The 27048-nt window shown below is 39.8% G+C and overlaps 2 protein-coding genes across 8 annotated transcripts in view; one reads left to right on the top strand and one right to left on the bottom strand.

The window, feature by feature from the left end:
• Nucleotides 1–27048, bottom strand: part of LOC119015380 (cytidine and dCMP deaminase domain-containing protein 1-like) — a 542642-nt gene that overhangs the window by 162196 nt on the left and 353398 nt on the right. The window lies entirely within an intron of this gene.
• Nucleotides 1–27048, top strand: part of atp11a (ATPase phospholipid transporting 11A) — a 57822-nt gene that overhangs the window by 15369 nt on the left and 15405 nt on the right. For 3 of the 5 annotated variants that reach the window (XM_037091265.1, XM_037091264.1, XM_037091266.1), the window contains exons 2-30: nt 8545–8667; nt 9293–9382; nt 9921–10001; nt 10142–10249; nt 10871–10999; nt 11400–11503; nt 11594–11641; nt 11890–11954; nt 12303–12384; nt 13918–14068; nt 14180–14377; nt 14486–14599; nt 15019–15078; nt 15161–15327; nt 15498–15569; nt 15997–16070; nt 16198–16301; nt 17816–17997; nt 18400–18651; nt 18833–19010; nt 19117–19219; nt 19415–19560; nt 19868–19927; nt 20021–20148; nt 20813–20948; nt 21753–21776; nt 24795–24860; nt 25035–25138; nt 25283–25448. In XM_037091265.1, coding sequence (XP_036947160.1) covers nt 8545–8667; nt 9293–9382; nt 9921–10001; nt 10142–10249; nt 10871–10999; nt 11400–11503; nt 11594–11641; nt 11890–11954; nt 12303–12384; nt 13918–14068; nt 14180–14377; nt 14486–14599; nt 15019–15078; nt 15161–15327; nt 15498–15569; nt 15997–16070; nt 16198–16301; nt 17816–17997; nt 18400–18651; nt 18833–19010; nt 19117–19219; nt 19415–19560; nt 19868–19927; nt 20021–20148; nt 20813–20948; nt 21753–21776; nt 24795–24860; nt 25035–25138; nt 25283–25448 — 3315 coding nt within the window. The remainder of the gene's footprint in view (nt 1–8544; nt 8668–9292; nt 9383–9920; nt 10002–10141; nt 10250–10870; nt 11000–11399; nt 11504–11593; nt 11642–11889; nt 11955–12302; nt 12385–13917; nt 14069–14179; nt 14378–14485; nt 14600–15018; nt 15079–15160; nt 15328–15497; nt 15570–15996; nt 16071–16197; nt 16302–17815; nt 17998–18399; nt 18652–18832; nt 19011–19116; nt 19220–19414; nt 19561–19867; nt 19928–20020; nt 20149–20812; nt 20949–21752; nt 21777–24794; nt 24861–25034; nt 25139–25282; nt 25449–27048) is intronic. The other 2 variants (XM_037091263.1, XM_037091267.1) reach the window with 1 other exon arrangement.

Below are 27048 nucleotides of genomic sequence, written 5' to 3'. Positions count from 1 at the left end.
CTGATTAATACCAGCAGTGCTGGCATTAATGTGGTATGTGGTTTGTGTGTGTGTGTGTGTGTGTGTGTGTGTGTGTGTGTGTGTGTGTGGTTACGAAGCAAGATGGACTACAGGGGTCAGGGCACTAAATCCCCAGGAGACGAACACACACAGACACAGACAGTTTGCTTTATAGACTGGCATGGTTTTGGCTAATTAGTATTCTTTCCTCCCGTCTCTTGTAATGCCGGAGTGTCTTGCTGTTTAACCTCCACACACACACACAGCAGGAGCACAATTACAGAATTGATATTATACAGCGACTTTGTAATTTCTCTGGACTTCTAAAGCTGAAACCAGACTGTGTTGCCTATACAGAAAAGAGAACACTGTCTTAAAGTGCTCACTGTGTTACTGTAAATCGAAAGCTCATGAAAAGATCATTTAAATTTGTGTTGAAACCCTGTCATGCTTGGTTGAAAACACAGGGTCAGACAAGGGTCACTGCATACCAACTCATCAAGGTCCTCCTATCACATTCAGGGGTTGTATTTGATAGGTACATATTTGTACTGTGTTGACCTCTTGGTTTTCTATCATGTGTGATACCTTGTGTTTTTCACTGGGTTCAGGACATTTGCAAGTACAGCTTGTAATGGCTTGGTTTGTTAACAATAGATGATTTAGTTAATATCCGTATCCCATGGTCTTCATTCACACATGGAGCTCAGCTGACATTTCTGTCATAAAGGCTTTAACCCCTGACCCCCAGAAATGCTGTTCAAGACAGATCTACATGAAGAAATGTCGGGACTGTTTTCTCAGAAAATCATGAGTTTGGGGAAGCAAGGAGAATGTAAATCAGATTATCTGGATATCAGACACTTCAGCATTGATTTTTCCTACAAGCTAAGTTAAAAATATAAACTACTTGGACGCACAGAGCTGTTATTGGCTGCTGACAGTCATAAAAAAGCTGCTTTGTGGGCAACTTTTATCAGCCTGACAGCTTTTTGAGCCCAATTTCTCTTTTGAGCGGTTACCCACCACTCATTTTTCACCACGTACTCTGCGGACTGTTTCCCTCAGTGCGAACACCGTCATGGTTAAAGGTGGAATGGTGGTGTTTGAGGCTGGAGGAGGATTTGTCATTATCTTATTTGGGCTGGCTTGTTGGCCACGGTGAGGCTGACAGGTGACAGATGGAGAGCACAGCTGGTATTTAATCTGCAAAACTCAGGTACAGTTACACACACCCAGACAGCTACACACAGATATCAGGACATTCAACAGGCTATCACATATACACATATAAAGATAACAGTATACTCAGGTTGATTCTTTTATCCACCACATCACTTGTGTCTTTTTTTTTTCTCTTTGCACCATGCATGAAGTACGTGAAGTACTGCATTAGTTAACCACTGTATTGCCCCACAGACTTACCAGATAACATACAGAGCAAGATCTTACATGTGCATACAAAAGACTGTATGTGTTTGCTGCTATATTTAACCTGCTCCAGTGCTCCATCGGGAGCAGACATGAAGAAAACGGTGACTCTGCGAAAGCACTCCGCACTCTGAGAATCTTCACCAATCTCTACATCACTGCATTTATAAACCTTAATCAGCCTCTGAGCCAACACATTTTCCACATAATCTCAAGTGCAGTAGTCAACACACTATATCTCCGTATTTAATGCCTAGTGATCTAGTGAAGGATTTTTCTTATCAGAAGAAGCGGCTCAGTTGCCGCCGAGTGATAACACACACTCGCGCAGGATGTGTGTTCAATCATGTTTGCACATGCAGACCTAGTTTATAAGGCAGAATTTAGATGTGTGTAAAGCAGACGTGCTGTGACGGTATCGCGGTGAGCAGGTCGCCCCAGCTTTTGATGAGACCTGTTTTCACTGCTGCCTGTTGCGGTGGGAGATAAGATACTTTCGGTATTGGTCATCAGTGGAGCAATAACTCAGCCTCTAAAGCTGCAGATAAACAATCGTTTTTTTGAGTGTGGCAGTGATTTTTGCAGTGTCCTGTCACTGTTATCTTGACTTGCCAGGCATCATACAGCACTATGCACAGTGTAAAGAGGGAATACCACTCCGATTCTGTCGTCTGAAATTCATACAGCAAGCTTCAGACAGTGTGTTTGTGAATACCCTGAAGTACCCCGAGTACACACAAAGCCAAATTTGAAAATGCATTTATTCCATGTATTTTCCTCTGCTGGGTTGTGTCAGTTTTAAATACAGCTTTTAATCACACACTTATTCCTTGTGAATTCTTGTGCATTTAAATTGTATGAGACATTTAAAGTGCATTTCCATACAGTGAAAAGTGTGACTGCTAGTCATCCAGCTCAAAGTACTGTATACAGTCACTATCACACAGTTACCTAGTGTTTAAGTATAAGATTTTTCCAATTTCCTGCTGTTTTGGTGTTTAGGCAGAGATTTTCATGAAAATTACCTGAAAAAACAAGTGTGGATACACATATTTGAAAGCTTACAGCATTTAACGTTGGAACTGACTCACTCAATGTAAGTTTATTAAGTTACTATTGAATTAAATCTTCTATTTGAATAGCCAATTTAGGAGAAAAGGCAAAAAGAACTAGTGGAACTTTGCAAAAAAGAAAGTACTCAAGTAGTTGATGTATTATTACTTATTATTAATAATCATTCAAAATTCATCATTTTTGTTGTGACATTTCTATCTCTTATTATCAGGCCACACCACAGCTTTACTTGTGTTAGTCAGTAAATGCATGTTTGCACAACGTGAGCTTTAAATTTCCATCACTGTAGACAGCACAGTAGTGCTTCTTACACACACACTTTCTTCTCTCCGTCATTTCACTGTCAGCATGATTCTCTGAGACACTTAAAATCCAGAGCCTGCTGCAGTGTACGCTGTTCACAGGTGTCAGTAAATATGAGCTGCTTGTGCTATCCCTCCTGTGGCTTCAGCCATTATGCTGCTTGGAAAAGCTCACGTGGAGGCGTGGCTGTGGTAGGGTGAGACTGCCCGCAGACCTGGGACCAGCAAACTGGCACATTTGGCAACATGTCACTAATATAAGAGGGAGCAAGAGTATGACTGGCTTTACAAGTTGCCAATAAAAGTCAGTGGAGTGCAGGTGCATTTTGTAATAGCTGTATATGGTGTAAACCAATTATTCCCAACCAAGGGTTAGTACTGCTTTTTCCACTGGGTATGGGGAGAGATTGTATACTGAACTAATTTGGAAAAGAAAAAAGTATTTATAATTTGATTAAACATATATCCACATATCAGCTACAACAAGCATTTGAAATCTCTTTGGCAAGTGATCAGGAGAGATGGAATAATTAATTAAATGTAATGAATAAATAATTGCAAAGGTTAGCTAAAATTCATGGATAAATAATTTAAAAGGTTAACTAAGAGGAAGGTTCTGCATGATTAAAACCGCCCAGAACATAATTGGTACCCAACTACAGAGTATTACTGAAGTGAGATGTCTGTACAGATCCCAGCCCATAGTATAGACAACACCCAGACCAGCCACAGTCTGTTCATCCTGCTGCCGCCTGGTTAAAGATACAGAAGTATCCGCTGCCATAGCACCAGATTATGGAGCAGCTTCATTCCTCAGGCTGTGAGACTCCTCGATTCATCCTCCACACTCCATTTTATAAAATAGATCATTTTCTTTGACCAAAATCACCTCTTTTCCCTCTGCTGCTAGTAGTACTGTAAGGCACATTCTAAAATTACATAATTGCTGTTTTTTTCCCATGATTGCCTAACCCACACACACACACCTTGAATGCTCCGCATCAAACATTGTTCTCTTTTCTTTTCTGAATATTTCCTCTGTGTCTCTGGTGGTCCGAGTGGGGGAGGGTGGTTGCTTGTTTCAGGAAGTGTGTGTCAGATGTGTGAGTGGGTGGGTCCGGCTCTTCCTGTTTACAATATGGTCCTCTGTTCCTGATCACAGTGGGGCTTCAGTGTGTGGCTCTCTGATGCTATGTCCCGATCCTGTGGGAATGATTTGTGCGATATTCAAAGCACTGTTGGCATAGTTAAGTCACGATTTGAGTCATTAAGATGTGATGGTTGAAGGTAGTACCTGTGTGATGTGTTTCATTGGATGTGCAGTTTTATTTTCTGTCATTTTAAGTTTAATGGAGGAACTAAACTGCAAAACAGGGACAAACACCAGTACAGTTTATTACACCAGGATTTAAGTGCTGTTTACCTGTTATTGAAGACGAAAAGAAACATTTTTAAAAAGCATGAGTTGGTGGCTGTTTCCTTTAATTAGATTATTAATCATTCCTGTATTTACAGTTATTCATACATACATGCATTGTATACGTAACATTTGCACTGGGGTGAATTTAAACAGCAGCAACAAGGCCGTGATGATAATACAGTCGGCATCATTCCACTGTAGTCCTGCCCTCTGTCAGAGTGGACGTCAGGGTACGTCTGCTGAGTGCAACAGCTTGATCTGGGATGTTGTGGTGGAGACAGTTTCTCCCCCCCTAGAGTGGCCGAAATGGTCAGGTTGGATGGTCAGAAGATGCCATGGGTAGTGATCTTCTCAAAATTCCACTCCTCTTAATCAAGAACCTTTCTTCTCCAAAGTGAATTGATGTGTGTCTGTCATAGGTAATACTTGTTTCAGCAATAAAGCTGAACGACTGCTTAAAAAACAGAAATGTAGTCACATTTGAAGGAGCTACTGTCCACTGCATCTCTATACAAAAAATGGAGGGGAAAAAAAATTTAAAGAAGATTTTCAATGGGAGTTTTGACAGAGAAACTCACCTGTTGTTGGCTCACCGAAAAGTTAAAGCTATTTTAAAATAAGGTTTACAGTCTTAGTTTCACTTCTTTAAAACACAAAGCTGTTCTTTTGATATTGGTGTTGGTTCAGGCGCTAACCTTTAAACCCTTTAAGCATAATCCAAAATGATCCCAGTTGTATTTTCCTCACTGAGTTGCCTCATCTTTCTGTCAAAGTGAAGACATAAACACACACACACACCTCACAACTGACAGGAAGAATAGGAGAACTGAGGTTTGTCATTCATGTATACCGTATCCTGTTGACCAGTGACAACAGAGATCACATTATGTATCATGGTTAGTGTGCGCCTGCGCTCATACATGTTTGATGTCACAGGGATGTGTTTGCCCGTGTGTGCTTGCCTGAGTGTGTGTGTGTGTGTGTGTGTGTGTGTGTGTGTGTGCGCGCTCCCTGTGTGTGAGACAGACAGAAACAAAGCTTGTGAGTTCTCTCCATCCCTCTCTCCCGACCACAAATGTTTCCCTTCCGACTATAAATAAACCCCCGAAACCTGCCGCATCCTGTAACATGAAACTGAGCTAAAAGTAATTATCAAGGTCCAGAATAGCTCAAAGTCTCCGATTACATCCAAAGGCTAAAGGCCCAAGCTAATATAGGGGAGATTTATTTTATAAGGCCAGCTTTTATTTTGTGAAGATGCTATTTTATTTGATTAAACACAGACAGGCTTTCATGTAAAAAGCTTGAATCCGGATGAAAGCTAAACATAATCGATGGGAGAGAGATCGTCTGCTTAGAGGCCATCCAGGTTGTGATGAGAGATGGAGAGGGAAGAGGTGAGAAAACCGATAAAGCTGCATTACGGACAAAGTGGAAAAGATGACAGGAAGAGAGGGAGGCCAGTCACTGCCATCTTTCTCAGTTCAGCGTCTGATCAACACTGATTAATCATAGTTACTTAACTGCTATTGGTGTGATACAATAGTGATTCCTATCCCTATTCCAGTTTGAGGATTATCGTTTTCATGCAAATGGCTTATGTAACAAAGGGTAAGGCGTATGTACTGTTCAGATCATGGTCTAATGACCATAAAAATAACAGGTCAACTGTCCCTGTAAGACTCTCAAGATTCAAAATTCAAAATGTTATTTTTATGTTTTAGTGTAGACGTGTCAGGTCATTAAGAATCAGTTCTATGATTGATGGCTGTCATTTAAACACTTGGAGGACACTTACAAGTCAGTTGGTGATGATCTTGAAGATTTCAGTCCTGGTTGATTAGTTTTCACGTGTATTTACTGGTTTACCAGCAGATGGGATTTAATACTACAGGTCCCAGAATTCTGGGGGTAGAAAAACAAACTTGTCATTTAAATAACTTTAACTTCATAACATTCTGTGAGCAAGCATCATCTGATTTTAATGTAGCACATAGAATGCAAATAGCTGGGCACAGTAAAAATAAGATGCTGAGCCTGTCTTCCTACTGCTTAGTGCAGCTGCACCGTCTTGTTCCTTTGCTCTGTGCAATATTTCAAACTGACCCAGTGTCAACAAAAGCAGATAATGACAGTTGTAGATGCGTTTTTGATGAATGCTTGTGGTAAAAGCTCGTTTGACTGAGAGCTTTCACATGTTTACCCGTGATGCGCCAGTTAAATGTGTTAAATGTTAGGGTGTAACTGTCACAAATGTTCAGTATGCAGTCACTGTAAATGAATGCAGCTTTATTATTGGAATGTCACCATGGACACCCGGTTCGTAGCACTGCAAATATACAAAATGTTGCATTACTTTCATCAGTGGACTGCAGGCGCACTGGCTATTGTGCTACCTCATTCTGTGATAGATGGCTTGATATCCCAAAGATAAAACATTTACAAAGACATAAAACAGAGAAGGGCAGCAAATTAATTTAAGAGAGGGTGGAAACACCAAATGTCAAGCAAATGGGATGAATTGCTCACTTGCTTGTGTGCGTGCATTCAAGATTAGCAAGAGACAGGAACTAGGTGCTGCGCTCAGGATAAAATTCTCAACTTCATGTATTCTATCAATGTACTTTACTGTAACCACTGTGCCCGTGTGTTCCTTTCCATGTATGGCTCATTTCCTCATGAAGGGTTTAAGAAATGTGTTAGGTGAAGCCAGCAGAGTTGGCAGGTGGGAGAGATGAAGAGGAACAGAAACAGTGTGTGGGCGACAGTTCGCAAGCTGTCCATGCTGTCTGCTTTTCATCTCCTACTTCACTGTAAATCAAATGTTAGTTATTATGGTCAAGTGTCAATACTGTCATTCAAAAGGGTGAAGAACAGGTTGTTAAAGACAGGGATGAAAGGATAATATACTGAATGTATGTATCTTAAATATATTTAGTCTTTTGTCCCTTGCTTTTAATATTTAATTCCTCACTCTCCCATTGAGAGTTGGAGGTCACAGGATATAAATAGCCCTCCATCTTAAACGAGGTAATCTTAGAGGAGTGAGTTAACTGGTTACCATTTGTGAGTGAGAGAGAGACAGAGAGAGTACAGAATCTGGGCCATGCAGCGCCTTGAAACTCTATCTCATTCACTGGCCACAGATTACTGTCACCTCTTGTTAGCCTTTTTTGTGTGTGTGTAGTGTGTGTGTGTGTGGGCTCATAGGCAGACCATTTAGTGATAAATTGAGACGACTAATGTCAGGTTTCTATGTTATGACTGACAGCTGTCATTGGACTTCTTGTTCAGATAGCTATGAGAATATTTTCTCTGTTGAGATTGATAGTTGTGAAAAGGTAAAGGAACATTTTTTTGGGACTTCAGGACCTGTGGAGCTATTCAAACAGCAGTAGAAGATGTAAAAAGTAAAACTTAGCCGTCTGTTCACTGCAAAGTTTAGAGCTTGGACATGGCAACTTAAATGCTGAAGGGCTTTTGAAAATGACTTGACCCCTCCAAGTCAAATCTAATTCATACAAAGTCATTTTTAGAGCACTTTTTGTACCTGAGATATTATTTAGTTTCTCAAATGAATAGCATGGGTGGCTGTAGCTCAGGAGGTAGAACGGGTTTGTCTAGTGCATGTTGAAGTGTCCTTGAGCAAGATACTATATATAATTATAGTGTGTATATATACACAATTGTACCTATACAAATGACAAAAAATCCCATTTTTAATTAAATTTGATATGAAAGTCAAACATTTCTCAGAATTTGAACCGTCACATTTGTATTAAAAAACAGTGATAAGGGAAAAACAACAGATGTCAAAAGAGCAAATGCCTTCAGGTGTCTTTTTAGTCTTTGTATGCGTGGGAGTGTTTGCAAGTGTGCGCATGTGTGTGTGTTCTGCATTCCAGTCTAAGTCACATGCAGGTCTGTGTATCTGTGGTGACAAAAGCTCTCATTCATGGAGGAGAATTACCCATGCATTCTCACTCTCTGTAAACGTCCGCAAGTCTGTTTCTGTGTGTCACGCATTCTGTTATTAGTGTGTATGAGTGTTTTTGATTGGGTATGTGTAAATGAATGAGATCATCGCACATACATTTTCTCATCGCCAATGATAACCTGGATAGTCGAAGTGCGTTTTGGCTTTCCAGATGTTTCATTTAGAAAATGAATTCAGAACTGGCAGTGTTGATACTAAACTTCCCACTCGGGACCACACCACCTACTAAATACCACTCAAAATGACAACTGACATAATATGAAACACACAAACATGTGTACGTCACTCACAGTTGTTTGCATTTGTGCTGTTCTGTGCAGTGTGTTGGTGAGGAGAACTGGGTGGACAGCAGGACGGTTTACATAGGGCAGAGGGAGCCTCCTCCAGGGACAGAGGCTTTTATACAGCAACGATTCCCTGACAACAGAATAACCTCTTCCAAGGTCAGTGAACACACCCACACATAAACACAAACATCCGAACACACTTTATTAAGATCTTTCTGGAATGACGTGGACAGTAGAGCTCAAATATATGGAACAAAAGAACAGTTTTTAATAAAGCACGTTTTGAGTCTGTCCTTTTGTGAGTGAGTTGTTCTTTGGAGACCATGTTGATTAATATGAATATCAATATTATGGTTCATAAAAAAATTGTGGAAATGTATGTACGTTTACAGAAAATGTTCCAATGCTTACATACATTTTGGAAAGGAGAAAGGGGAAATGGCGACGCCAGATTCACTTGATAAGATGTTATAAATCTGTGTTATAAACCAGCAGTTGTTTGTAATTGCTTTTGAAGTGAAGTATAAGTATTCCACAAACGCTTTTCAGTTGTAAAAGATAAAGCCAACTCAAATCAAATCTCAGAGGAGAGAGCTGGACTGTTTGGTAACCAACTGTTGAAATTATCACGTCCTGTCCCGTGCTTCCCATTTCATGTAATATTAATTAAAAAGCCTCTTTGTTATCTACTTCTACTTTCATCTTCATGTTAAGTCTTTTTGGAAATTTGTGATGCCACGCTGTCAGTATCAATAAAATGTTGACTGTCTCGTGTTTCCAGTACACGTTTTGGAACTTCATCCCCAAGAATATGTTTGAGCAGTTCAGGAGAGTGGCTAACTTCTACTTCCTCATCATATTTCTGGTTCAGGTAAAAGCCTTTTCCATTTACTTTTACATGATTTACAGAATTTTTTGATGATATTTTTTTCTGATATTGCCTCTGTAAAGCACGCTTTAACAGCATGTTGGAATTAAATGATTTTAAGAATAATATGTCTGTTACTAATTACTAAATATTTCAGTTTTTGAGTTGGTAAACAACCTCAAATGTAAGCAAAATTGCACTGTTGCATTTATATGATAATATATTATATCATTAGATCCATAATGACCTTATATAATGATTTTTTTCCATGGTACTCATTATTGTAACAATATAGTAGTTAAAGAGAAACCATGACACAAACAGTTCCTTTATTGCATAACTGCTGAAAGCAGCTTCTAAAAGAACCATTACTTGTTTGTGAAGAGGAGATTAACTCCATCAGTATCTTTGTACTTGATATTACCTCCATGTAGAGACCTGTAAAGGTTTATTGCTCCTTTTAAAGCTGTCTGACGTCTTGATATGATTTTGCTTCAAATCCATGTCTGTCATTTAATTCTGTTTCTTTGATGCACTTCAGTTGATTATTGACACTCCAACCAGTCCGATTACCAGTGGACTGCCGCTCTTCTTTGTCATCACAGTCACCGCCATTAAACAGGTGAGAGCTGCAGGTTTTCATGTTTACTTTCACCTCACTTTGCTGTATTGGCAGTGACATTACACTATACCTCTGGCGCACACACACACACACACACACTCATACACAATCACATCTCTGTCTCTGTTTCTCTTTGTCAGGGTTATGAGGACTGGCTGAGACACAAAGCAGACAACTCTGTCAACCAGTGTCCTGTCCACGTGGTGCAACATGGGAAGGTGGTCCGCAAACAAAGTCGCAAGCTCAGGGTATGTGATGGTGTGAGTTTGTGTCCTTGTTTGTGTGTGCGTGTAAATGGGAAATATCATTCTCACCCCATATAACATGAACAGAACACTGGTGCATTTGTTTTATGGGCTCATGCCAAGGGATTTTCCAGACACCGAACTGTGTCTGTAAGTGTGTGTTTATTTGCGTGTGTATTGAAAGCAGTTTAGCTTTTAGCGGTAACAATGATACATGTTTACGTAATATATTGAGAGAGTGAAATAGCAGCTAAAGTAACTGACAGAGGATCTGTTACAGGATCAGCAGTCCTGCTAGAGAGCAAATATTTGTGACTTTTAGCTGCTCTTGAGTGGTTCTTTAAAGGTGAGAAGGTCAGCTTGGCGAATAGCATCGCTAGTGCAGTTTCTACTAATGCAAACATGATGAGTGACATGATACCCTAAAAGACTCTACATCTACTGCAGGGTTGTTGTTTTTTTTTTGTTTTTTTTATCCAGGCCCTATTGGACAGTGAGTAGCTGTGATACATTAACGTATCCAATCTGTTATCCCTCCTTAAATCAGTTAGTAATCTCAACTAAAGAAATGCAAAGGCTGGGTACAAATTTGACCCTATGCTGCATCCTCTCTTTGTGTCTCAGGTTGGGGATGTTGTTCTGGTGAAAGAAGATGAGAGCTTCCCTTGCGACCTCATCCTTCTGTCCTCGTCTCGAGATGATGGGACCTGCTTCGTCACTACAGCCAGTCTGGACGGAGAGAGCAGCCACAAGGTGCAGACGTGTTTAATATTGTACAGGATAGTTTGTTGACTTAATCCATCCTGGCAGTTTTTCATTTTTATGGCTGTCAGATTTCATTAGAAAGGTCTTAGTTGTTCATGATACATTTAACGTGTCTCAGATTTGATAGGTAAAAGTGGCAAACGTAACGATACAGTCTGTTCCCATTTTGAGCTGTAACTGTAATGTTTGATAGTGACACCATTGGATATCATGGGACAATATCCGGACATTTTTTTTAGGTGAAAAACTTCCTAACTCCAACCAAGTGCTTTTTGTGTCTAAACCTAGCTAGAGCACAGCGGTGTGGTAACAGAACATAAACAAACTCCTTTATTTACCCATCCATTTTCTGCTTCCACTCCATTCATCTTCCCTCCTCCTCTCCTAGACATACTACGCAGTTCAGGACACCAAAGCTTACAATACGGAGAAGGAAATTGACTCCATCCACGCTACTATAGAATGTGAACAGCCACAGCCGGACCTGTACAAGTCAGTACAGCACACATACACATGCACAAAACTAAAAAACACACTCAAATAATTGTCTCACTTCTTTCGCATTACCTCCCTCTTACACAGGTTTGTTGGCCGCATCAACTTTTACATGGACAGCGAGCCAGTGGCCAGGTAACCTGAAGCCATAACATCACAGCAATATGATCATCTTTGAGGATCAGGGAAATTACTCAGTCAACTAAATCTGAGTCACAGAGTTTACTCAGAATCAGTCCAGAAATGTGTTTCCATCATGTATACTAAAATAGGATTGTAATTTTGGTTGTTCATAGCCAGGACTTGGAAAATAACACAGCAACAACACCTACACAATAAGTGTGATGACACAGTCTTAATAATGACTTAACGCATGTTTGCAGGCCTTTAGGATCAGAGAACTTGCTGCTCCGAGGAGCAACACTCAAGAACACAGAGTTCATTTATGGTAACGTCACATCAAATACGCTAATATACTTTAAGTCTGAAAAAAAAGGTGTGTTTACAGGGATTTCCTGGAGCTTTCAGCTGCTTCTCACTCGCTTCCTCAGTGATTGAGTTGCTCAGTTGTCATCAGTTGATTCAAGTATGAAAGTTTGGGTCATGTGATAACAAGTGGTTGTAGATTGTTACATACTGTACTGTATATCTCCATGAAAACTGAAAAAAAAAATACCATTTGGTGACAAAGACTGAGAGATGTGATTGAACGCTCTGGAAAAGCTAGTAAATGGACCGTGAGCTAAGTTTGTTTCGTCAAACTTCTGGTCAAGTATTAACGCTCTCCCTCCCTTAGCGGTTGCCATCTACACTGGCATGGAAACCAAGATGGCTCTCAACTACCAGTCGAAGTCTCAGAAACGATCTGCAGTGGAAAAGTAAGCTTTTTTTTTCTCTTGTTCATTTTGATTTATGAATTATAAACCAGCCAGTAGAACAACATGCATTAATTGACATCCCTGTGCATGTTACACAGTCTTTGGCAGCATCCCTTTTCTCACTGAGAGCCAACATAAATAATTAGTATTTTTTCATCCATCCCTTTATCCATCTCTGCATTTCTTCATTATTTACTGACTGAGAGTCCTCGTGTCTTTGGCTTACTGTGCTTACTGGATCACTTTCTTTCCATCTGGCATTGACATGCATCTTATATCCAGATGGCCTGTAGATCTGACTGACTGTAGGTGGATTACATTTACACTTGGTACATTTTTTTTTTTTTTTAGTGTTAATCAGAATCAAAATCAGAAATACTTCATTGATCCCCAAGGGGAGATTGCAATGTTACAGAAGCCATGTCTAGACTAGAAAAAATAAAACATTTTGTTCTGGTTTACCTTGATGATATGTGAATTTTCCTGATGAACAGATGGCAATTACTGTTTCAACAAGTAAAGGCAACAGTGGCTGTACTGGGCTTCTTGTGAACACACCAGTGTCAGAACTGGACACAAACCTTGAGACTAACTGTGGCCAGTTTGTAAACCACCTCAGAAGTGAATTCTTTGTCAGATTTCATGAGCTGGTAGGCAGCGCTTGCTCATTTAGTCATGTAGCTAGCATTAGCAGTCCTATTAGCTGACCAGTAACGGGTTGCCAGAAGCCAGACCTGGCAAGAAAAACCACCTTGGTACTGTATTCCGTTCTTCAAATTGGCAGCCATCGGTCTCAGATGCTGCTGTGTGCGGGCACATTTGGCAAGCCCTCTAATCACTCAATCGACCCTGTCCACTGGGAGTTCATGCTCAGGCAGGTCGGCTGCTGTCAATATCCTCGACAAGTGCATCCCTACCTGACTGTTTTTACAGGAAACAACACAATGGGTTTAGAGTAGTACTTACGAGCAAGGATTGACTCACAGTTTGGACAGCTATGGAAAGCCCAGAGGTGAAATTATTCTCAGGCACTAGCCTCATTTCATTTCTGAAGTGAATTGGTACCAACAAGACATAATGCCTCCATCTCAATCACTGACACCTAGTTTTATCATAAACAGAAGGTTTCAGCTTTTGTTTGTGTTGTACTCATGCAGTATGTATGTATGTATGTATGTATGTATGTATGTATGTATGTATGTATGTATGTATGTATGTATGTATGTATGTATGTATGTATGTATGTATTTATGAGAGTTTCTGCTATTGTTGAAAATGGGGTGTCTTAATCGTAATTCATAAATGTTTTTTTAATGGCAAAATAATCCATGTCTTGGGAAGCCCAGAAATCCCAAATTTATTTGAAAAGCTGTATTTACCTCCTTTTTAAGCCAAATCTGGATTATAGCTGCTAAACTAAAAATGGTACCATGTACCATATCTGAGGTGGTTGAACAAGCATGATGGCGTGTTGAATGTAATAGTCCACAGTGACACCAGTATTCCGTGTATTTCTGTTGTCTCCCTTTGTAGGTCAATGAATGCCTATCTGGTGGTCTACCTGTGCATCCTCATCAGTAAGGCCATCGTCAACACGGTGATGAAGTATGTGTGGCAGGCCGACCCCAACAGAGATGAGCCCTGGTACAACGAAAGGACTGAAACAGAGAGACAGAGACATATCGTGAGTCTACTCATTACGGTCCCTCACCCTGGAAAGAGGTCATCTTCATCCTTGCTTTGCTTTCTCATACACTTACTCCTCCTCCTCTTTCTTCCTCTTCCTCCTCCCCAGGTGATCAGGGCGTTCACAGACTTCCTGGCCTTCATGGTTCTTTTCAACTACATCATTCCCGTCTCCATGTATGTCACGGTGGAGATGCAGAAGTTCCTGGGTTCCTATTTTATCATGTGGGACGATGAGATGTTTGACGAGGAGCTGGGAGAGAGAGCTATGGTCAACACGTCAGACCTGAACGAAGAGCTGGGACAGGTAGCAACGAGCACTGCACTGCTGGATTCAATATTAAATTACATGTAAATTGTGAGATAAACACACACCCATTATTCTGTGGTAAAACTGATCCTGCTCTATTTCCAGGTGGAGTATGTGTTTACAGACAAGACAGGGACTCTGACAGAGAACAACATGGAGTTCATAGAGTGCTGTGTGGATGGACACGTTTATGTACCTCATGTCATCTGTAATGGACAGGTAACTGATGTATGATGTAAGATTGTATAAATATGTATATTTCCCATTCAATTCTACGTAGAATTGCTTTTGAATTTCATTATTTCATTATTTATTTTTTCTCTAAAATGTACTTGAACAACTTTTTTTTGTTCAGCAGCACTTTTTCATAATTAAATACTAAAGTCATACCAAAGATATACACGTTCATCATCTTTCTACCTGAGCCACACTGGTTGTTGAGTCATATAGTTAATATCGGACACTGTTACATTCACTTTTGTTTGTTTACCATGTGTCCCACCCAGAAAATATACTGTATATTTTATGCTCTGCTTTTTGGTATATTCTATTGAAGTTTACTCTAGTGTTGGAATTGTGAATTTATTATATTTTATATCTCTATCGTATTTAATGTACTTTAATTGTGTTGTTGCTAGGTGATGCCTGGTGCAGCCAGTATGGACATGATCGACACATCACCAGGTCCTGATGCCAGAGTGAGTATAGCCTCTTTGTTTGTGTGTGTGTGTGTTTGTGTGCGTGTGCATTATAGTAACACTATTATGCCATCCACCACAGGAGCACGAGGAGCTGTTTTTCCGGGCGCTGTGTTTGTGCCACACGGTGCAGGTGAAGGAGGAGGAGACTGTCGATGGCATCAAGCATGGCATCCACCAGGGAAAGTCCACTTCCTTTTACATCTCCTCATCTCCAGACGAGGTGGCACTGGTGGAGGGCATGAAGAAGTAAGCATACACATACACAATCAGACCGTTGTATTTGTGAATAAAGCTACATGCACTCACACATCGTTTAAAAAGATTTAGGTTTTGTCTGCTTTTTCACTCACACAATAGACACAGTCTGTCAGGTCATTCACTTCATTTCCAATAATGCACTTTGTTCTGTGCCGTAGGCTGGGTTTTACCTATCTGAGACTCAAGGACAGTCACATGGAGATCTTGAATAGAGAGGATGAGATTGAGAGGTGAGTGTGTCCCTTTCAAACAATATTGCTTTTCTTTCTAACCCCCTGCAGCAATTTTTCTGTCAACTTTTCATTCATTGAAGAAGTTATTTATAGCAAATATAATACTGCGTGTTATTTTTATGCTTTTTTCATTTAACACACACCTCTGATGACATTATGTATCTTTGTGGCCAGTGTATGAATTTAGAGCAGTGTTTGGGGTTGATCTGTGCTGCATGTGTATGTGTATTACTATTATATTAGGTCACTGGTGCAGCAAGTGAGAGTAGCCTAGTAACTGGCTATAAGTTTAAATACAGTACAGTGATGAACAGAGATGATTGTTGTTGTGATCATCACTGACCACCTATATTTTAATTAGAGAGTCTGATTCATTATTTACTGAACTCTGCTGTGTTGTGCCTGTGTTTTGTTAATATATCAGGTTTGAGCTGCTGGAGGTTTTGACGTTCGACTCAGTCAGACGGAGGATGAGCGTCATTGTCAGATCCAGCAGTGGTAATACATGAATACATGCCAAATGGTTAAAATACATCTATATGATTAAGTCTGTATGTATGGTTTCCCTCTTATATACTTCCCCCATCCTCTTTTTTGCTGTGTGTGTGTGTGTGTGTGTGAGCAGGAAGGCTCTATCTGTTCTGTAAAGGTGCAGACTCCGCCATCTTCCCCAGGGTTATATCAGGCAAAGTGGATCAAGTCAGAGCACGGGTGGAGCACAATGCAGTGGTGAGCACACACACACACACACACACACGATTCTCATGAATACAAAAATACAGAAAGTATGTCGCACGTGGAACATTTTTCCCATGATTCTGGGTTTCAAATTGTGTGGTTTCATTTGTTTCCGATAACACCACATTGTCACTGCGGTTTCCATGGTTACCGCATGGCCCTCTTCCGTCAAACTGTTGCTCTGTGCTTTTCCATAGAGGGTCCAATGTGGCTCCTAATAAACCAAATGGCCCTGGGAGTTTTCCCTGTTATATGAGAGACACTGTAGTTGATTAGCATGCAGTCATTATTCTCATCACTTCAGTCCTGCAATCTGTTGGAACAACATTTGTGAAAGAACAATCCACACCAAAGGAAGAATCCGCCGTAAAACACTTAAGTGGTTTAGGAGTGGTAAGCAGTTTTGACCATGGCAATTGGACTAAGACGCGCTTGTCTCCCACGTAAACGCCCACAGATTTTACTCTGACGTTCACTCACCCAAGTTCACTGTGTTGAACTTCTGGGGTAGTTGCGTGGCATTGGCTGATCAAATAGAAGGCGGTGGGCAACATGGAAATAGCTGACATCAAGGGTCGCTTTTAAGAACGCTTTGCTTTTCAGGTAGATGGTTGTCAGAGTGGTTACTGTGGTGGTGTGAAAAACCCCTTTAGATTTTTCAGTAGCATGGGAATTTACATTTGAGGACAATAATTGCATAACAAAACAGTTCCCAAAATACAGAACTGAATATCACAGGCTGATGAAGCCTTAAAAGGTAAAGCTTCTACTTCAGTTTACCCATAAAGAAAAAAACGCAATGAAGTGGGTTGAGCAGGCAGTGGAAACCAGGTCAGTTCAACCTCACCCGTTGTGGTTGCAGCTGTTGATAAATTAAAGCTTTCAGTGTACACAGAGGTCTGTGGTGGGTGTTGTGAGAATCTAATAGAAAGAGCAGTTGCATTCAAGCCCCAGGGTCTATCAAATATCTCTATTTTGCTGTTTATATGTATCATTCATTCATGTGATATTCAGTTGAGAATCCAAAAAACAAATAAAAACACAAAAAACAAATAACGTGTTGTTTTTTTGACTTTTGAGTTTATACTTAAAAATAAAGTACATACTGTATATATACTGAAAAGTAGACCATTAAAAAGACAGGCCATTGTCAGAATTTGATTTTGACATTTGATTTCTTCGACTTGTGTGACCCAGAAGTCATTTGTACCGACATTACTGAATCACACAGTAGATCTGGCTCATACACTGCTCTGTTTATGGCAGTAAATGAGCTGTATCTTAGGTGTTTTAATTTCCTGTTTTTAGTGTGAGCATAAAATCAAAAGTATTTTAAAAAAGAAGCGTTTCTGTATCATATTCATAAACAAATAACGAAATAATTGACCTTTTATTTAATTTTCTTATTAGAACAAATGATATATGGACCGAAAAAGCTCTCTTGTCTATCGATTCCCTCTTACCTCATACCAGTTTAACCTGTCTGAATCTCATGTCTCCTCCAGGAGGGTCTGAGGACACTATGTGTTGCCTATCGGCCTCTGAGTCAAGAACAGTACCAGGAGGTTTGCCAGCTGTTGAGTGGAGCCAAGTTGGCATTACAGGACCGAGACAAGCGACTGGCTGAGGCCTATGACCTCATCGAGAAAGACCTGATACTGCTGGGAGCCACTGCTGTGGAGGACAGGTGAAGGATCTCTTAAAGGACACTTTCCTTCTAATTATATAGACACCTAGTCTTTTTGCTCTATTATTATGTTAACACTTTTTGGGGCAAAGTGTGTTTTCACATAAAGTCCTTTTTAAGTGAACTGAACTCATTCCTCTTAAAGTGGACCAACAGGAAAGAGACTATTTTTGATCCTTATAGAGGATGATGTAAACCTGGAGCGCTTTGTGTATGGCTCACCTAAGAAGGATCTGAGTTCTCTTCACATACATGCAAATAATGCAGAGTGATCGATCTGAGTTCGCTTTGGGGACTGAAATGCACCAAGTGTGAAAACACCCTAAATGTCCACGCTTCCCCCAATACATATTTACAGAACACTGAAATGTGCTTCTTTCTTTGTCTGTGTTTCCATGACAGGCTACAGGAAAAGGCAGCAGACACCATTGAGTCTCTCCACAAGGCAGGTATGAAGGTCTGGGTGCTGACTGGTGACAAGATGGAGACAGCGGCCGCAACTTGCTATGCCAGCAAGCTGTTTCACCGCAACACCCAGATCCTGGAGTTGACAACCAAACGCACTGAGGAGCAGAGCCTTCACGATGTTCTGTTTGACCTGAGTAGGACTGTCCTGAGGCAGCATGGAGGCATGACCAGGGACACCTTCTCTGGGTGTGTGTGTGTGTGTTTTTGTGAGAGATAGTCTTAGATTACTAGCATGTCAGCCTTGAAGCAGACTTTTAAGACTTTATGTGACACGTTGAGGCACCTGGATTGAGCAACATATGTACTTATTGCACCATAAGGAAGTTTCTGTACAGACTAGTATTTGAAAGGTATTTTGTTTGTCCAGTTTATCAGGTGACTGCACTGATTATGGTCTAATCATTGATGGAGCTACCCTCTCTGCTGTGCTGAGGCCCACTCACGAGGATTCAAACTCAGGGAACTACAAAGAGATCTTCCTAGAAATTTGCCGCAACTGCAGTGCTGTGCTCTGCTGTCGAATGGCGCCACTCCAGAAGGCTCAGGTACATCAGATGACAGCCAGCGTGATCTCTTTTAACTTACAGGACAGGAGTGCCTTAAAGAAAAAGATGACAAACAGAGTGAGTCATTTTTTTTTTGTATTTCTAGATTGTGAAATTGATCAAAGCTTCTAAGGAGCACCCGATCACGCTAGCCATTGGAGATGGAGCCAATGATGTCAGCATGATCCTAGAGGCCCACGTTGGCATCGGTTAGTATTCTGACAAGTTTGTCCATCCTGTGCCGTGACACTCGCATGCTACATGCTAAAATGACCTCACGTTGAAAATTTCCTCAACTTTCTCAGCCATAATCACTGGGTTGCACCAGTGCTACAAACATTTAAAGGGCAAAAGGACCACTTTTTGTAGGTAATTATGTCGAACTGTTTTTTCTGCCCGTGCAGGTATTATGGGTAAGGAAGGTCGTCAGGCAGCGAGAAACAGTGACTATGCCATCCCGAAGTTCAAACACCTCAAGAAAATGCTGCTCGTCCACGGACACTATTACTACATACGCATCTCTGAACTCGTGCAATACTTCTTCTACAAGGTAATCTGTCCATATATTTCATGCGCAGTATTTGACTTGATTTAATTTTCATTTGTATTAATCCAGAGCAGTTTTATTTTTGTGACTGTAAATCTTGTCGCTTTAGATTAGCTTAGTTTCTAGCTGTGGTGTGTTTTGATATTTTTAGAAACCTTTTCAAAAAGTTTCATTTTGATTTTGTACCTACACATTTTTTTTTTCAACTCAGCAAGCTTTAGAAAGAATTTGTAACAAAAAAACACATTTGAATCACTTTTACAACCACTTACCTGCTGCCTTCTCTCATGTCTTTCCATTCTTTTCCCAGAATGTCTGTTTCATCTTCCCCCAGTTCCTCTACCAGTTCTTCTGTGGGTTCTCACAACAGGTAGGTACACAAACACACAAATACGGACACAAAATAAACCATGTTCATAAGAAATAAAGGATGGAAATGAATCAAACGCTCCCTGCTCCCCAGCCGCTGTATGATACAGCCTACTTGACGCTGTACAACATCAGCTTCACCTCGCTGCCCATTCTGCTCTACAGTCTCATAGAGCAGCATATTAACATGGACATCCTGAAGAAGGACCCATCTCTCTATAGGTTAGTGCTGTGTACGTGTTATGTACAACCTGCTGATGTTGTTCTCTTTCTGCAAACTGTTTCAGTATTTGAGACATCCTCAGTCATAATGTACTCTATTCGATTGTTTACCTACTAACAGCAGATGATTAAGTATTGCAAAAAGCAAAAGAGTACACTAAATCAATTTGACTAATAAACTGCAGGCATAAACAATTTCACATTGATTTTACATCCATGCAAAGGAGACATTTGCTCAATACATTCAGGTCAGGCCTCGGAGAGCAGGAACCTCCTATTTTAACTTGATTGGATTGGGTTCAGTTTGGTCAAAGCTGAAATATTTCCAAATTGAAAACTCATGGTTTGACATGACAAGGTGAAGCATTCTGATTCTAATTCTCCCTTTGCCATCGTGTGACCCTCAAAAATCACACTGGATGTATCGACACAAATGTTCTCAGGTTATTTTAGTATTTTAGTGTTTATAAGGCACTTGTATTTGTGATATATTCATGGCGTATTCCAAATGAACGTTGTGATTAATTGAATTATCTCATTAGAGTCAATTCTTGTTAAGGTCCTCTCAAAGTGTATTACTGATCAGAAAAATGTGTAATCAATTAAATAAGAGGTGGTCAACGTGAGTGTGACATGTTGTCTGTGATGCTGTTTGTCTTCACAGAGACATTGCTAAGAACTCATTGCTGCGGTGGCCCATCTTCATATATTGGACTCTCCTGGGTGTGTATGATGCCATCGTGATGTTCTTTGGGGCATACTTCCTGTTTGACAACACCACCTTCACCAGCAATGGACAGGTAACATCCACGTGCCCGTTTTTATTCAGTCAAAAGGAATTTTCTAAATTATTGACAACATTTTTGTCTATTTCCAATTTTGTGCAATGCTCATGGAGTATTGATATTTAAATGTGTAGTAAAACTGTAGGCTGCACACTTCAATGCACACTGTACATTTTTTCAGCAGGTCCATGCCTGTCATGATTCAGTTGTCAACAAAATGCATCAATAATCAGCTGCTTTTCATTGGATTTTTTACCAGCTTTTCACATTTAAGTGTTTTTATATGTCTCAAGAGTCCTTTTACATGTGTAGAAAAAAAAATATTGTATTGTAACTCAAGACCCGAAAATGAAAAAAAATCTACTGTTTTATTTCCATTAAAAAATAGATTTTTTCAGTCCAGACTTTCTTGATATTGACTGGAGCGGCTGTGTCTCAGGAGGGAGAGTGGTTTGATTCCCCTGCAGTCTACATATCTAGGTGCCCTTGGGCAAGACACTAAAAGCTGATGTTCTCCCATACACATCCAAGCCACGACAGCATGGCGGGTTTTCTACCATCTTCCTCTGTGATTCTCTATTTGTTCCCTCTCATTTTCAAGCGGCGTTACTCTCCCAGAAAAACCTCTCGGACTGCTTTCAGTTGCTTGATTTTACTTTTATTCCTTTATGCATTGAATTTTTATTCTTCTCCAGCCACAAAACTGTTGTGTTTTGTTTTTTTTCTTATAATTTTCTTCTTCTCGCCTTCTCCTCTTCTTCTTCCTCTTCTCTTACCTTTGTGTTGCTTTTTCTTTTTGCTTCTCTTTCCTCCTCCCAGCTAATGACAACCAACACACAGATGGTAAGCCTGTCCCTGTCTCTCTGTCACCTCTCCTTAGTTTCAGTTTCCAGTTTGGTCCCCGTCTCACAGCCTGATACCAAACCACCCATCACCCATTGCTGCTCATCTCATGTGTAGCCCTCAGTGCTTGCTGTAGACACACCAACTGTAGGTTTTTGTGTCGTGACCTGCCTCATGTAGTCATCAAACTCCTTAACTATACATTCTGTGATCATCCTGTGTGTGTGCGCGTGAGTGTGCGCGCACGTGTGTGTGTTCCAACATTAGCTAAAAGCACTGGATTATTAAAAAGTAGTTGCACTCCTTCCATTACATGACATTTGAGACATGTAGCAATTTCTCTGATCTAATTTTCCTCAGTTGATGGTGCTCCTTTTAGAGCAGAAGAACACTGTCACATTTGTGGTCACTCTCTAAACCATTGGGGACTATTTACAGGTTTGTTTGAAAAGAAAAAAGAGTCCAAATGGGATGCCATGTAGTTGGGAGTGATATTTGAATCCAGCAGGAAGCAAATCTGAAGCTTCTGATATGATTACAGAAAGTAAAAAGTGAACTGCTGTGCATTTGCATATGAGCGCGTCAGACAAATTAAAACAGTAGTTTTTAATTCTAATGATGGCCATTTTTTAAGTGTAAGATGAATTCAGACAAAATAACTTGTTTCTACATGTGTGACTTCACACATGTCTGTTATTTGTCTGTCATCATCTATCAAAAAAAAAAATCACATTTTTTATTTTTCAAGTAATTGCCCCAAGTCAGTGTATTACCTACAGTAGATGAACGTCATCTCTCCCCATCTGTGGAGAAGCACCATCAGGGAAGCTGAACTGTGAACAGTGCCGGCAGCAAGACGTATTTTAGCACCAGCTAATTATATACATATTTATCTGTTTAAGTGTATGCTATATTTTGAAACTTTTTGGTCCTTTACATTGCTTTCAGACAGATGCTGAAAGTCCAACACAAACAGGTGATCAGCGGCGTAATACAGTGCATGGCAGGCACAGCTGTGCTTGTGCGAAATTAATAAGAGAGTTGTACGGTTGAGGGAATGTAGTGCCAAAGGAAAGGGAATGTAAAGCATGAAAAATGTTGAAAATACAGGGTACACTTAAATGGATGATTTTTCTTTAGGTGTGCCTTCTCTTAGGTGGCTAAAATACATCTTGCTGCCGGTATTGACCAACCAACAAACACTAGTACCTGGGTGACTGCATAACCTCTGTGGTAGAGCCAGCTAGAAAATAATGTCAGACTTTTGTGTAGAGATCCTGTCTCATTTCTGACTTTAACGTACAGCAAAATAAGCTTTGTTTACTGGATTCTCTGTCTTGGCACTCATAACTTAAAACGTTAACCACAAGACCCACAGTCCAGGCAACTCATTTCTGTCATCATCTCATTTCTCATGATCACTTCAACATTAGAAACATCACATATTCGAATGGAAAAGCTTCATTTTTATCTCTTCAGGCTTGTCTGTATGTTTGTTTGTACTTTATTTACTCAGTAATCACAGCTTTCATTCTTTCTCCTGCATATATTGTAATGTTTTCATGCATAGTAGGGAAGAGTGCAGGCCAAAGTCTAATTGAGTTATGACTTGGGTATGATTTTGGGAAATACTCTTCATTACTTTCATTAATTTATAAGAAATGCTACATTTAAGTGTTTATTTTGAAAGAAAATTGTAGGGCTAAGCCTTGTTCCTATGGCCAGCATCATCTAAATGTTATTACATCAGGTGCATCTGTCACAAGATCAGATTTTCACCGCATGATAACTTTGGCCAAACAGATTCAGAGTTTTGATATTATATAAAAAAAAAATGTGTTGTGTTGAATACATAAAATATGCTTCATGTAGCTTTTAATATGACATCTTGGTATAGATAGGCAAAGCAAGGAACGTACATAAATAAAGCACTTTAAGGCAATTAAAGTGATTTTCTAAGAGGCATTTACTGTAGAGATGGTTGTGGCCAATAGGATCTTGCTTACAGTATTTCAGTACCACTGTGACATTATATTTTAAAATTAAGACCACATTTCACTCCATCAACTGTAGCCTCCAGTCGCAAAGAGCAAAGAGCCTTTTAAATAATTTTTCTCCACATACAAAATAGATTTGGTTGTTTAGGTTAAGTTGCAGTAAGAGCACAGCAGCACAAAAATGTTCCTTGCTTATCCAGTCTAATGACACAGTATAAATTGCAGTGGGGAGGTTGGCATTTAAGATATTTATTATTTTTTGTTCATTTATAAATGACACACGGCAGCACATTTAAAGTCTTTTCCTATCAGGTTGACATGCAGATCAATATTTCTGTTTTTTTTTTTTTTTAAACACCTCATCTCACCTGTTAGCCATCCATCAGCCATGTGACACGCTATTCTTCACCTGATTGTTGCTGTCTGAGCACCCTGCCATCTGTTTGATTGATTGGTTCCTTGAATATATTCTCTCAAGTTTATCTCTGTGTATCATGTTAACACGAGGCCTGTAAAGTGCTCTCGAATGACCTTAGTGCATTTGAAATGTACCTGAATACAGTCATTTAACATGTAATGCATGTTTATGCCAGGTGGATTGACTGTATTTAAAGGGAGAGTTCACCCAAGAATCAAAATGGTCAATTGTCATTATCTGCTCACACCCAAAGCTAAAGCTATATTTGTTGACTATCAAACCTCACTTTTTATCTGCACGGGGAGGACTAGATAATGACTTTCAATGAGTTTTCACCTTTTAGGGTAAACTGTTCCTTTAAGCATTTACTAAGCATTAATTTCTGACACAGACAAGTATTAAATTAGGCGGATGCTAAAAAAATCTGTTTCATATCCATCTGATTGGACATTGAGGTGACATTGCAGAATGAGCTACAAAACTAAATGTACACACTGTTCTGATGGTGTGATTGGCACTTAAACTAAACAAAAGAACAGAATTCGACTTTTCCATTTGAACAATGTGTCACTAACAGCATCTGTTGTCCCTTTGCCTCTGCAGATGTTTGGAAACTGGACATTCGGGACGCTGGTCTTCACTGTTCTAGTCTTCACTGTTACATTCAAGGTATCCATACTGAGACATAGACATACTGAAGCAACACGTGCAGACTGTAAAGTGTCTGCACTCACAGAAGCACCAAAGCAGGGCTGGATTAAGCCTCAGTGGAATCATTAAAGCAAGCAATGAAATGTGACAGCTGGAAGGTTTCCTGTCTCATCTCTCACCTCTCTCTTTTAGTTGGCGCTAGATACTCATTACTGGACTTGGATCAATCATTTTGTCATCTGGGGCTCACTGATTTTCTTTGTGGTCTTCTCCCTGCTGTGGGGCGGAATCATCTGGTAAAAAATACGTTTTTGGAATTTTATTTTATGTGGATCTCTTGAGTTGCCATAGGCACGATTTAAACATTTTCTCTTCTGTTCTCTGCTGTTCTCCTCTCTTCTTTTCTGTCCTCTCCTCTCATACCCTCCCCTCTCCACCAGGCCCTTCCTCAACTATCAGAGGATGTACTATGTGTTCATGCAGATGTTATCCAGTGGTCCGGCCTGGCTCAGCATAATCCTGCTAATAGCAGCAAGTCTGCTGCCAGATGTGGTGAAAAAGGTCATCTGGAGGGCACTGTGGCCCACCACTACTGAGCGCATACAGGTGAGTGCGTACACATATATACTGTTAAGTGTCTGTTAAGTATTTGAAATTGCTGTGTAGGATTTTTTTTCACCTTTACCACCATATCTATATCTACATCTATGTCTATATCTATATCTATATCTATATCTATAAAAAAAAATATCTAATTATGCTTTATTTAAGACTCAGTCACCTAGAAAGTAAAATTTCAGGGAGGTAAATAGTTCTTCCTTTTAGACCTTTTTCAGTTGTGCAATGGAATATATATATATTTTTTCTTTTTACTCATTAAAAGCAAGAGACACCTGGTATTATTTTATTAATTTTGTTGAATTTATTTTTGAAGTTGCATTGTTTCTAAAGTATACTTTACACAATCTTTTCTTAATTTTTTTTTCTTTCTTTGTACTGAACATTTATAAAGATGTTTGCAATTCTGTGTGGTTTTTATTGTCATCAAATCTACAAAAAAGAATTCTTCTGACTATGAATATTTTTTGATAAAATGTAGCTACACTTATAAGCCTAACTATTTGTTTTTAAACTTTATAGATTGTACTGTTAATTAAAGGGGGTCTATGTAACAAATTGTCGCAATTTAAATTTTGTGAGCGGATCGTAACATGACGTAAAATGTGAACATGATGTGAAATTAGACCTTCCCTGCCTCTATGTCGCTATACGTACTGATTCTTTCTTTGTGAAGGACTTAGGTTTGATTTTCCATGAAAGTCTACAGGATGTGTCAGTGTCAGTGCTTCATTCCGCTCCAGTAACGGAGAGCAGCAGTGGCTAACATTAGTTAAGAAATGGAGTCCACTAACATAAACACACGGCTGTAATCCAGAATAACACAAGTTCCACAGAGCCCCTTTTACTGTGATAATACAGTGTGTCTAATGTCTAACCGGTGACTGTGGGTCAGCAGATGTACACTGGCTTTGGTTACCTCCCTGCTCTGCTGGATGTAAGTCAGTTAGCCTCTCTCTGTCTGTGTGCTGTGCTTTTTCATTTCTAAAAAACAAAGAATTGAGAGATGGTGAATGTATTTTTATCAAATAACACTGCCACAATATTTTATTAATGGAGAGTTACAAATGCAGCCATCGTAGATTTTATTTTACTTCTCAGCAGAGGCTGGGAGTGGCTCTTCTGTTCTGAAAAATATCTTTATTTATTAATGACATAACATTGAGTGTTGTGTAAGAAAAGCTAACCAAATCTGGAGGGGAAAAAAAAAAAAAATCACTTCCCCCTGGCTCTGGTATCTCAGAAGAAAAGCACTGTTGTTTAGGTGCCGGCGCAGTACACGGATGACTGGGTATATTCCACAAAACCTGTTTTATTACACTACATTTAATGGTTGGATCGGTTGCAGTGTGTTGTATTTAGAAAATCAGTCACAAAAGAGTCTGTGTAGCATGTTAAATGTGCTTGTTTTCAATCTGTTTGTGGTGATGTTTGAACTTTACCTCCTAACAACCTGAACAGCCTTCTGTGTTACTTCCTACCTGCCCTGATGGTTCCCTCAACCTTCCATACTGTTATAACTCTGGTCATGGATCGCTAATAACCAACTTCCTGAGGCCTTTCCAGATCTTTCTGACCCTCTGAAACA

The sequence above is a fragment of the Acanthopagrus latus genome, chromosome 24 (assembly GCF_904848185.1).
Source record: "Acanthopagrus latus isolate v.2019 chromosome 24, fAcaLat1.1, whole genome shotgun sequence".
NCBI classification, from domain to species: domain Eukaryota; kingdom Metazoa; phylum Chordata; class Actinopteri; order Spariformes; family Sparidae; genus Acanthopagrus; species Acanthopagrus latus.
This window is presented reverse-complemented; position numbering and strand designations above follow the sequence as displayed.